The sequence below is a fragment of the Rana temporaria genome, chromosome 2 (genome assembly GCF_905171775.1).
Source record: "Rana temporaria chromosome 2, aRanTem1.1, whole genome shotgun sequence".
In the NCBI taxonomy this organism is placed as follows: Eukaryota; Metazoa; Chordata; class Amphibia; order Anura; family Ranidae; genus Rana; species Rana temporaria.
The window spans coordinates 501,141,116-501,154,832 of record NC_053490.1 but is presented as its reverse complement, the minus strand read 5'-3'; the positions used below and the strand labels follow the sequence as shown (position 1 = coordinate 501,154,832).

At 41.2% G+C, this 13,717-nt stretch overlaps 1 protein-coding gene across 5 annotated transcripts in view; it reads left to right on the top strand.

The window, feature by feature from the left end:
* The window catches only part of TIAM1 (TIAM Rac1 associated GEF 1), a 569,717-nt gene that overhangs the window by 434,273 nt on the left and 121,727 nt on the right, over nt 1-13,717 (top strand). For all 5 annotated transcript variants that reach the window (XM_040338862.1, XM_040338863.1, XM_040338861.1 and 2 more), the window contains one exon: nt 3,647-3,751. In XM_040338862.1, the coding sequence (XP_040194796.1) occupies nt 3,647-3,751 (105 nt within the window). The remainder of the gene's footprint in view (nt 1-3,646; nt 3,752-13,717) is intronic.

Sequence of the window (13,717 nt, the reverse complement as noted above, 5' to 3'; positions counted from 1 at the left end):
TAGATGTGCCTGTTTTAATCATCAACCATGTGAGTTTCTGAATGTTGTTAAGGCCTAATCCTGACCGCACAATGTTTTGTCCATTATCCCTATGCTCAGGGCCATTAATATCACTGCCACCCTTCAGTCACCTCTTTTGTGAGAATTTCCTATTAGGTACTGCTGGAAAACCTCTTTTGGCATCACCAGTGCTTGGCCTCTCCATTCGAGGTCACTAAAACGCTACTTGCCTATTGCCCTCAGTCTCTGCCCTGAGTTTGTTATGCACTTCCCTCCTGTATCATGGTCAAGGATCACCAGGTTGCCTTTTGCTTTTTCACAAGAAGTCGTTCTGCTTGCACCTCCTAAAAGTGCCACTGAACACTGCAATTGTTTTAATTTACCGTATTTATCAGCGTATAACACGCACCCCAACTTTAAGAGGGAGGTTTCAGGAAAGTAACTTTCCACAGCCCCCTGCGTATAACACACATGCACAGTTTACCCTTTATTTTCAGGGTAAAAAAGTGAGTGTTATACGCCAATAAATACAGTAAGTACTGAATGTATTCTTAACTCAAAGTACCTTCTATTGCTCTCAACCTATTCCAAATTCCTTTTTATCTGCTGCTGTGCTCTGGCATCTTATTAGAGGGTGGCTACATTCATTCATTTTGGTCAGGCTGTATGTAGGAACATGGCAAACCTCTTTTGCGGTGGTCCTGGTGACTATGGATTGTGTAGTGTGCATAGAGCAGTGCACGTTGACATAACCGATGTGCTCCATCCATTCCAAACTGAAGTGTTCTACAAACTTTAACCCAAAGATCTTCCAGCATGTCTAATTGCCTGATCTTAACATAAGAAGGACAGTGGGACTTTAAATGAAGCAGTTCCGATGTGCTTTTGCGCTGTGCTGGATTTCTCACCACCCCAGCTCCTGGGGGGGGGGGGGGAGATATATCTCCCTTGGTCCTCTTTTCCATGCTGTATCCTGATGTGATATACACTGTAAGAACCCGGATTAGACATGTTGTCTTTTCTGATGCACTTAGTGAATATTTTGACGCAATTGTATATTAACATTTCAGATATCCCCAGCATCCGCCCATGAGGAAGTGTTTTTTTAATACAAAAAAACACAGAAATACATCGGGCACTAAGGATGCAGTTACCTACCTCAAGATGATACTCATCTAAACTTGTTACGATTTATACTTTTATATCATGTTATGTGCTGCTGAATTTACACCTGTATTCAATTTATGATTATAATCTTTTCTACTGTTTGATTAATTATGTTTATTATTATATGTATATGTAGGTTTTATCGTGTGCACTGACACATGTCACCTTCCATACATCAATACATTAATGTTTTATATACACATTAAACTTGATTATTTTAATTTTTACTCCCCACCTGTAAACTGCTTCATTTAAAGTCCCACTGTCCTTCCTATGTTCGCTTCAATCGGGATGGAAGCATTTCCCCATGCTTCATTTAAAGTCCCACCAATTCTCCTTTTGTGTAATTGCCTGATCTTCACCATCTTCAGCAGATAGTGTCTTCCAACCTTTGGTTGGGCACCCCTCTGTCTCACGGTGATGCTAGGGAACCTTATTCTAGAAAAAGTTTATTTTCCTCTTCCAGCAAATTCTTCTGGTTGAAATTGCCACACACCTAGACCTTGGTATACTGCAGGTCTTGGCTAGGCTAGGTACACCCATTTCCCAGGGCCATCTTACTAGCATCATGGGTCCCTGGGCAAAGTAATGCTCTGGGGCTCCTACAATGATGACCGTGCAGGTAAACGGACATCAAGTAGGTGGGCGGCAGGCTGCCTCCCCTGTGTATCTATCACTGTCAGTGCCATCATTGGGCCCCCAATTTCGGGGCAGCGTGGGCTCAAGGACCAGCTGCTTTGGGGAAAGTTCAGGGGCCCCCCATGCAGCTGGGGCCCCTGGGCAGTGCCCAGGTGTGCCCTCTCATTAAGACAGCCCTGCCATTTCCTAATAACTTTTTCACTTCTTGTACACTCCCTGTGGCAAGGAAATAGTCTTCATAGTCCCCCATTGTGACTGTCTATGCCCCCTCGGGCCTTCCTCAGGTTCTTTTGCCAACACAAAGCCCCTTATTTTGGGCTCAAAACGGTTACTGCCCTCAAAAGAGCCTCTGTAATAATGGAACCTCCTTATTTCTATTGACCTTGGCAGCCATCATGCTACTGTAACCCTCCTATGTAACTATTCCTGTGGGCCCCCCCCCTTTTTTTTTAATGAGGGCAAAGTATACTGGAAACGGTCCTCCTTATCACCTTTAGTGGAAATGTCATTCTCCCTCCTTATGTCCCTTACTTATCTTCATATGATACTGGTGGGGTCAGGACTGTGGCTGCAACTTATTTCTTGCCAGATGGCCCCTCTTCCTTTCCTTAGACTGTTCATTCTATGGGTTTCCCCCTTCTTTTCACCTGTCTGGGTAGTTTTTTTTTCTTCTCTTAGGGTTTCTGCCATCAGATGAGTTGTTTTTCCTACTTGAACCCACTCTCCCAATGAACTTGGGGTTCTTTGGTTCTTTACAGCATCTAGCATTAATCATTCTCAAAGGTGACAGAGCCACCACCTGTTTTCCTGTTACATTTATATTATTTACTTTTATAAAAATATACTTTTTTTTTTTTCATTTAAAGGGGTTCTAAAGGTTTGTTTTTTATTTTCTAAATGGGTTCCTTCAAGCTAGTGCATTGTTGGTTCACTTACCTTTTCCTTCTATTCCACGTCTAAATGTTTTTTTTTTCCTTTGTCTGAATTTTTCACTTCCTGTTCTTCCTCAGTAAGCTTTCCCCCATCATCCGAGCCGTTCTGGCTGGGGGTTAGTCAGCGTGCTCGCCCCCTCCCTTGGGACTACATCCCTGCGAGGAGACGCTCAAAGCAAGGGAGGGGGGCAAGCACGCTGACTAACCCCAAGCCAGAATGGCTCGGATGATGGGGGCAAGCTTACTGAGGAGGAGCAGGAAGTGAGAAATTCAGACAAAGAAAAAAAAACATTTAAAGGGAAATCAAATTAAAAGGTAAGTGAACCAACAATGCACAAGCTTAAAGGAACCTATTTCGAAAATAAAAAACTAACTTTTACAACTCCTTTAACTTTATTGCTAGCAAAAGGTGCTAACAAGTCTGCTATGTGATGGCATTGACAGGTGACGGGTTCTCTTTATGGACACATCAAGGTTCTATTGAACCCTCATTGTCTCCCCTGCTTTCCACTCAAGCCGATTAAGCAGAAAAATCTACTGTTTACGTGGGATTTTTACAGCAGTCAACAAGAAAATGCTCAGAGCTGAGCACTTCTGGGTTCATTGTTTGCAGAGTAGATCGGGAAAGCTTGGATCCCAAATCTTACAAGCAGGTGCTCTTTCATAGTGCCTTGGTATTTCCAGGATCCTGGTAAAAAGTAGAGTGGCATCATCCCTATTGGAACATTGGATCAAAGATTAGTATTTACTATTCAAATATTGTTGTGTTTTTTTTTTTTTTTTTTACGTTCTGGTTCAGTGAGTTGTTAAGGTATATAATGTACAGAGATGTGATTACTGTGCAGTAATGTACAATGCACAGCTCACTATAAATACCGTCTGATGCGTTTTTTTTATTTTTGTTGTAGACTCACCAGTTGGATTACAATGCCCATTATCTCTGCCTGAAATTCCTCTGTAACAACCAACAGCAGCAGTATATACCAAGACCCGAGGAAGAGATCTATGATCTGGTAGGTACCACTTCTCCTCCGTTTACCTTCTCACTGTGCAGCTTGTGGAGGTCGGTAATCTTTCCACAAAGCAGCTATATAGGTGCCATTGTGTTTGTAAGCCTACTTAAGTATTGTCTGTTCCAGGTACCTTTTTGTGATTCTTCATTTAAAGTGGATGTAAATCCAAAACATTTTTTTGATGTCACAATGTAGAGTATAAGATTTCCTATCATCTATGCCTAGTCTTGCCACACAGAGTTAATCCAGCTCTGAGCAATCCTCTTTTATTGTTCAGTGAAATACAACAGACTTCCAGATAAAAACCAAAGTCCTTGCTTCTGATAAAAAGTGCACAATTCACATGCCCTCCCCTGTGTTTTGATTAAATGTTTTCAAAATATGGGGTGAGTCACAGTTCCGTGCCATGAGAAAATGCAACAGCCTTCAGAATATACATAGAGCTGGAGGGGAGGGGGATGTGAATTGAGCACTTTTTACAGAAGCTGTGTATGTCTGCAAGCAGTGCAAGAGATATGTAAATAAGCTGTCACTCAAGCAAGGACTTTTTATCTGGAAGTCTGTTTCATTTCCTTGAACAATTAAAAGAGGATTGCTCAGAGCTGGATTAACTCTGTGTGGCAAGACTGGGCACAGATGATAGGAAATCTTATTCTCTACATTACGACATCACATCCACTTTAAGGTTTAACGGGTACCTGTCAGGGTACTTTTTTGGCTGAAAGCAAGCAACCTTAAATGATCACCCTTCTTAAAAAAAATGATAAATGCTATTTTTATTGCAGGTAAAAAAAAATGTGTATGTTTGTTTTTTAGCTCGTTAGTTCGTAATTTGTGTCCGAAATTCAATTTGGATTGAATTTGAATTTTCGTTAGGTGTGTGGTGAGAGCCCCTCATAATGAGTCGTCAACTGCCATTGGATTGTATACGAATTTTCGTTGAATGTTCGTTAACTTTATTATGAGGGGCTCCCACCATCCCTGTACTGTCCCGACTTCCTGGGTTTGCTTATTCATCATAACGAATGTTCATGATGAATAAGCAAACCCAGGAAGTCGGCACAGCACAGGGATGGTAGGAGCCCCTCATAATAAAGTTAACGAACATTCAACGAAAATTCGTATTCAATCCAATGGCAGTCCTCGACTCATTATGAGGGGCTCCCTGTGCTGTGCTGACTTCCTCCTGGGGCTGTACCCCTGCTGTGCTCATTATGAGGGGCTCCCACCATCCCTGTTCTGTGCTGAGTGCCTTCCGGGTTGGTTTGTAGCCCGTTGGTTCGTAATTCGTGTCCGAAATTCAATTTGGATTGAATATGAATTTTCGTTGGGTTCATTAACTTTTCGTAACAATTATGAACATTCGTTATGATGAATTTAAAAAGCAGACCCAGGAAGTCGGCAGCACTGCTGACTTCCTGCGTTTGTTTTTTAAATTCTTTATAATGAATGTTCATAATTTTACGAAAATCTTACGAATCTTCGTATTTTGTACAAATCCAAATAGAATTTCAGACGCGAATTGCGAAATACAAGTTAGCGGCTAATACGGAACGAAACTAAACAAATTTGACGGCACCCATGTCTAGTATGGGGGAGGCCTTGGGACCACTGAAGAGCACATTTAGTGGCTGTGTCTTGCCTTCCTGTGTGGTCAGAGGTTTTTTATGAGCCCCAGTTCAGGATCTTTCTGAATTTTCTAGAATGAGCCATGCCTCTCGGGCTCCTTAACCGCTTGCCGATCGATGCACGACTATTTACGTCGGCAGAATGGCACGGCTGCACATATTGGATGTACCTTTACATCCTCTTTAAATCGCGGCATAGCGCGCGCGCCGCGAGGCTCCATGAGTGTGACCACAGATCCTGCGGACTCGATGTCCGCCGGGTGCCCTCGATCGTGTCACGGAGCTGCAGAACAGGGAGATGCCCATGTACACAAGGCATTATCCTGCTCTGCCTTGTGACAGGACGGAGATCTATTGCTCCCTGTAATCGGGAGCAGTGATCAATGTTGTGTCACATGTAGCCCAGCCCCCCCACAGTTAGAATCGCTCCCTAGGGGACACTTAACCCCTTCCTCACCCCCTAGTGGTTAACCCCTTCCCTGGCAGTGTAATTTACACAGTAACCAGTGCATTTTTATAGCACTGATCGCTGTATAAATGACTATGCTCCCAAAATGGCGTCAAGTGTCTGATGTGTCCGCCATAATGTCGCAGCCATGATAAAATCGCAGATTGCTGCCATTACTAATAAAAATAAAAAAAAAGCCATATAACTATCCCCTATTTTGTAGACGCTATAACTTATTTTGTAGAATACATATTGGCCTAAACTGAGGAAATTAGATAGATAGATATAGAATAAATAGATAGATAGATATAGAATATATCTATCTATCTATATTATATATATATATATATATATATATATATATATATATATATATATATATATATATATATATATATATATATATATATATATATATATATATATATATATATATATATATATATATATATATATATTATATATATATATATATATATATATATATATATATATATATATATTCTATATATATATATATATATATATATATATATATATATATATATATATATATATATATATATTCTATATATATATATATATATATATATATATATATATATATATATATATATATATTCTATATATATATATATATATATATATATATATATTATATATATATATATATATATATATTCTATATATATATATATATATATATATATATTCTATATATATTATATATATATATATATATATATATTCTATATATATATATATATATATATATATATTCTATATATATATATATATATATATATATATATATTCTATATATTCTATATATATATATATATATATATATATATATATTCTATATATATATATATATTCTATATATATATATATATATATATATATATATATATATATATATATATTCTATATATATATATATATATATTCTATATATATATATATATATATATATATATATATATATATATATTCTATATATATATATATATATATTCTATATATATATATATATATTCTATATATATATATATATATATTCTATATATATATATATTCTATATATATATATATATTCTATATATCTATATATATATATATTCTATATATATATATATTCTATATATATATATATATATTCTATATATATATATATTCTATATATATATATATATATTCTATATATATATATATATATTCTATATATATATATATATATTCTATAATATATATATATATATATATATAAAATATTGTTTTTTTTTTTCAAAATTGTCACTCTTTTTTGTTTATAGCGCAAAAAATAAAAACTGCAGAGGTGATCAAATACCACCAAAAGAGAGCTCTATTTGTGGTAAAAACAAAACGTCAATTTTGTTTGGGTGCCACGTTGCACGGCCGCACAATTGTCAGTTAAAGCGACGCAGTGCCGAATCGCAAAAAGGGCTCTGGTTAGGAAGGGGGTAAATCCTTCTGGGGCTGAAGTGGTTAAGCCCCTACTACAACACCTGCTGCACCGCTATGATGACAGTTTTTTTTTTTTCACACTGAGGTGCGCAATTTCAGTACTTTACACTTCCAGGCTGCTACACCTATTTGTTCCACCACTGACATTTTATTACAGCAATAAGGTTATCTGTTTTAGGGTGTTGTAAACCGCGCTTAACTGGCCAGATATCCCAGCCCACTATAAAGGGAAAACTTGCAGATCTGGGATTGTATCGGCTGTAAGGAGCCAAGCGATGCTTTGTTTGCTCACCTGCTCCTACGCCAGGTGTACTTGTGCAGGCCAGATTGCAGGTGAGCCATATGTGGCCATAGAACAATCAAATGTTGATCAACCTTATCTACGTTCCTAGTGGAAGAGCTGCACAAGTTTTTGAGCTTTCATAGTTACCTGTTAAGATAAGGAATTGTGTATTTTACAGCTTTTAAAGAATAACTCTACAGCCAAACAATGTTTTTGCAGGTCTTCAATGAACTTTACACCACCCTGTTAAGTCAGTCCTATAGTAGTAACCCCTATGGCCTATGTATTGACCAATATTACAGTTGTAACATTTGAAGATATTCCTATTGGCATATTTTTTAATGAACTAGATTCAAAAGGCTTGCATTTCGTTCCAGCAAGACACTGTGGGGCAGATTCTCGTAGAATGGCGTAACTTAGGGCGGGCGAAACGTATCTCATTTACGTTACGCCGCCGCAAGTTTTTCAGGCAAGTGCTTTATTCACAAAGAACTTGCCTGTAAAGTTGCGGCGGCGTAGCGTAAATCACCTGGCGCAAGCCCGCCTAATTCAAATTAGGCGGGTAGGGGGCGTGTAGCATTTTTAAATCAAGCGCGTTCCCGCGCCGAACATACTGCGCATGCGCCGTCCGTAAAATGCTCCAAATGATGTTGCAAGGACGTCATTGGTTTCGACGTGAACGTAAATGGCGTCCAGCCCCATTCACGGGACGACTTACGCAAACAACGTAAATTTATAAATTTCGACGCGGGAACGACGGCCATACTTAACATTGGTTGCGCCTCATATACCCAGGGGCAACTTTACGTCGGGAAAAGCCTAACGTAAACAGCGTAACTTTACTGCGTCGGCCACGCGTACTTTCAGGAATTCGCGTATCTAGCTAATTTGCATACTCGATGGGGAAAACGACGGAGGCGACACCTAGTGGACAAAAAAAAAATTGCATTTAAGATCCGACGGCGTAAGAGCCTTACGCCTGTCGGATCTAATGGATATCTATGCGTAACTGATTCTAAGAATCGGTCGCATAGATACGACGGCCCAGATTAGGACTTACGACGGCGTACATGGCGTTGCGCCGTCGTAAGCCCCTTTGAGAATCTGGGCCACTATTTGCAAAATCTTTGGGACACCATGCCTTTACACGCACATGAACTTTAACTACTTCAGCCCTGGAAGCATTTACCCCCTTAACCACTTCAGCCCCAGAGGATTTGGCTGGCAAATGACCGGGCCAGTTTTGGCGATTCGGCACCGCGCCGATTTAACTGACAATTGCGCGGTCGTGCAACGTGGTTTCCCCACAAATAGAGCTTTCTTTTGGTGGTATTTGATCACCTCTGCGGTTTTTATTTCTTGCTCTATAATCAAAAAAATCAAATTTTTAAAAAAAGCAATATTTTGTACTTTTTTTTTTCTTTAATAAATATCCACAATTTTTTATTAATTTTTTAAGTAAATTTTTCCTCAGTTTAGGCCGATACGTATTCTTCTACATATTTTTGGTAAAAAAAAAATCACAATAAGCGTTTACTGATTGGTTTGCACAAAAGTTAAAGCGTCTACAAAATAAAGGATTGTTTAATGCCATTTTTATAAAAACATTTTTTTTACTAGTATTGGCGATCAGCGATTTTTATAGTGACTGCGACATTATGGCGGACACATCGGACACTTTTTTTACACCATTTTGGGACCATACAGCGATCAGTGCTATAAAAATGCACTGATTACTGTATAAATGTGACTGGTAGGGAAGGGGTTAGCCACTAGGGGGCTAGAAAGGGGTTAAGTGTGTCTTAGGGAGTGATTCTAACTACGAGGGGACTGGGCTACAAGTGACACTGCTCCCGATGAGAGGGAGCAGACAATCCGTGTGCCGATCACGGGACACCGGTAGACATCAAGTCCGCAGGTCCCGCGGTTACAGAGCTTGCGGCAGGGGTACACGCACGCACCCCCACGGTGCAAAATTTAAAGTAACGTATCGTGAACTTTGGGGGTTCTTTAGCTCTGCGAGATTAAGTGCGTAAACTGTAACAGTGAACAAAAAGGGTTTTTATTTGTGACCAAACGAAAAACACAACGCTTTCTTCAGCACACAGGGAAAAGCATCAAGGAAAGATTCCTGCTTGTCTCAGCATAAATGAAAAAGTCTGTTTTCCTTCAGCACAGCAGATAAAACAAAGGCACATACGGTTTAGGCAGAACTTCCAGTCTTTCTCAGCAGTGCACAGCTTCTGCAGACAGGTCCACTCCCATACTCCTCCACACCCTCTATCAGCACTTCCTGTCCTTTAAGCTGATTTCCTGGAAGTTCTAAACCCCCTGCCTGCTTGAAAGCCAGGGGTCAGAAGAGGAGGCTCCTCTTTCCCTCCAGAACGTCACTTTAGAGCAGTGGTCTCAAAGTACCGGCCCGCGGGCCATTTGCGGCCCGCGGACCAGTTCTAAATGGCCCGCAGGCAGGGTGGAAGTGGGGGGAGCAAAAAAAAAAAAAAAAAAGTTTTTTTTTGCGAGCTGGCGCCATCTGGTGGTGAGCCGTTGGTATTACAAGTTATTACCACCAGATGTGAGCTGGCGCCATCTGGTGGTGGCCGTTGGTATTACAAGTTAAGCATTACAAGTTAAACAGCAATTCTAATGTCATTTTACACTATTTTCACTGCCATATTCTTCCCTCTAATTAGAACCCCCAAACATTATATATATATATATATATATATATATATATATATATATATATATATATATATATATATATATATATATATATATATATTTTTTTTTATCCTAACACCCTAGAGAATAAAATAGCGATCGTTGCAATACTTTCTGTTACGCCGTATTTGCGCAGCGGTCTTACAAGCGCACTTTTTTGGGAAAAAATTACACTTTTTTTAATTTAAAAAAATAAGACAACAGTAAAGTTATCCCCATTTTTTTTAATATTATGAAAGATAATGTTGCGCCGAGTAAATTCATACCCAACATGTCACGCTTCAAAATTGTGTCCGCTTGTGGAATGCCGACAAACTTTTTTACCCTTTAAAATCTTCATAGGCGACGTTTAAAAAAATCTACAGGTTGCATGTTTTAAGTTACAGAGGAGCTAGAATTATTTCTCTCACTCTACCAATCGCGGCGATACCTCACATGTGTGGTTTGAACACCGTTTACATATGCGGGCGCTGCTCACGTATGTGTTCGCTTCTGCGCGCAAGCTCGTCGGGACGGGGTGCGTTTTCTGGCTCCTAACTTTTTTTGCTGGCTCCTAGATTCCAAGCAAATTTGTCAAACCCTGCCTTACACCAGTGCTGGTGGTAATAATGCGCTCGCTGACACCAGTGCTGGGGGTTAATAATGTGTTCGCTGACACCAGTACTGTTGTTTTTGAAGTTTGAAAGTTTGCATGCGGCCCCCCATGGCATATGAAAACTTGTCTTGTGGCCCTCAGGTAATTTGAGTTTGAGACCCCTGCTTTAGAGCCTCCGAAATTCCGGGCCCCAAATGACATTAAGAAGGACAGAGAGGACTGTAAGCCCATCCTCTCTGGATCAACTTGTAATTTTACAGAATTTCTCACCCCCTCTGGGTGACCTCCTGAACCCTACACCACTCCCTTAAAGGGACCACACTCCAAAAATTGGCGCAACATAGCGTCCATCCAGGACCCAACCCTGGCGTCCTGTACAGTATCTATACGTTGCATTGCACAGCCGTTCCATTCTGCCGACGTAAATGTACATGGCGCGGTCGGCAAGCGGTTGATGACCAGGCCATTTTTTTGCGACAAGGCACTGCATTACTGACAATTGCGCAGTCATACAATGCTCTACTCAAACAAAATTGATGTAATTTTTTCCCCCCCACAAATAGAGCTTTCTTTTTGGTGGTATTTGATCACCTCCTTGCATTTTTTATTTTTTGCCAGGTTTAAAATGTTGACCCAGTGGTACCATACACCGGTAAAGAGCCATAGGTTGTTGCCCCAGTGCTCGGACCTTTTGTTGGGGGTGTGGAGGGAAATCTGGCTCCCTCCTCCACATTTTCTGGTCCTGCCGTCTTCTGCAATCGTACTGGGCAGAGAGAGGTTCACCGTATAACCTAAAAGTTCACTGATCACGAGTTACCGAAAGACCCTGACTTTTTCCTTCTGCACCACCACCGGTTTTCGAATAAGGTCTACAGGCGATCTATGCTACCTCTCCTGCTCAGGGCTGGACTGGGACAAAAATTTGGCCCTGGACTTCATCCAGACTGGCCCACTTTGACAGGTCTCTCCCACAACGGCCGGACAACTCCCGCACCCCCCCCCCCCTGGCCATCCAACCCTTCTCTCCCCCTTCACTAGCCATTTTACTTCATTAGAGTAAAACGGCTGGTACTCTTATAGGCAGTACCAGTGGGGAAGCTAGACATTATTTCACCCGGGGCAAAGAATCAGTTTGGTGCCCCCCCTTATGGGACAAGATTAGTCAGAAGTGAGAAACTCCCAGGCCATAGCTGTTGAGTCAGCTGTCTGTCCCCTCCCCCATGCTCCTCTGTCGTCCCCCCTGCTCCTCTGGTCCTCCCCCTGCTTCTTTGTTCCCCCCCAGTTGAGCGCTATGGGCAGGGAGATGAGGTGAGCGCTGCGGGAAGGGAGAGACAGAGGAGCGGAGGGGGGTCGGCGGTCCGCTGTCACTGAAGCCGGCCCACTGAGCCATCGGCCCACCGGGAAACTCCCTGTAGTCCCAATGGCCAGTTCATCCCTGCTCCTGCTTACAGCACCCAAGAGCTGTATCCCGCTTTTTGAAAACCGACACAGCCACGTCTGTTGCTATTCGGGTGAAGTAGGTAGCTGAAATTAATGAGATGGTAGACTTGGTGGCAACGGAGAAAGGCCTCTGGGAGAAATTCCTTTAAAAATTGTCTCTACTGGCACAAATGTGTTTACTCTGAGGAGTATAAGGAGCTGCTGATTTAAATTCTTTTAGAATTTAATTTCACTGTTGGGGGCGCGTGGCCCTGGAACACTGGCGGATTAACTGGTCACTCCTTTTCCTTTTGCTCTTTTTTACTTTTGCATCGTCTGATTTCTGCTATCCTTTATTGCCCAACATCTTCTTTCTTTGTGTGATCCAAGTGGTCATTTTTTTTTTCACCTCTCTTTTTTACTCTCCACAAATGACACTTGCCAGGTAAAAAGTCACACGGGGGAAAAAAAGTGAATTTAGGTTTACAGTTTCCTTTATTAAAGAGGATCTTCAGTGTGATGCTCCCCCTTCCCAAAGAAAAATGAAGTCAGCAGCTGCAAATCCAAAGCTGCCGATTACCTGTCCAGAGATCCAGCGCTGTTCCTCACCCTGGGGCAGTTCTTCACTGGTCTTCAGGTCCCCAGCGCTGGCATGTTTAGTGTGGGAAGCTGACTGTGACACCTTGTGGCTTCATATCTGGCTTTCCGCTACGCATGCACAAGGCACACTGTGCTTTGTAAATGGTTCGGCAGTCTTCTGGGGTGTAATGCAGAAGGCTAGGGGAAAAGGCGGTACCTGTCTAAAGCATGTACCTGCCCCCCTCCCCAAAAAAAGAAGAGACCATGTTCACAAAAGTGGTGGTGGGGGAGAGAAGACGAAAAGTGGAAGTCTCCTTTTTGGGTGAAGTTCCACTTTAACCGCTAGCCGACCAGCCGTCGCAGTTATACTGTGACAGATTGACATGGCTGCGCAAATCGGCGTAGGTATAAGTCACTCCTTTTAAGACTATCTAGCAGGCGCGCAGCGTGCCTGATGGGCAAGATCTCAAAGATGTCTTTTGCACAATACTGGGTATCTTGGTTGAGAATCCGTCAATTTGGCCCTTGACATCTAAAGGGTCCATACAGCTGCTAAATGAGAGGTCTGCCATTTGCTTAGACTCATCTGGAAATGCAAGTTGACTGCCTATGCCAGTGATGGCAAACCTTGGCACCCCAGATGTTTTGGATCTACCTTTCCTATGATGCTCCTGCACTCTGCAGTGTAGTTGAGCATCATGGGAAATGTAGTTCCAAAACCTCTGGGGTGCCAACGTTCACCATCACTGGTCTATGCGGTCACTCTGGCTTTAGTACTTTGACTCCTTGACCTGGAATCGGCATT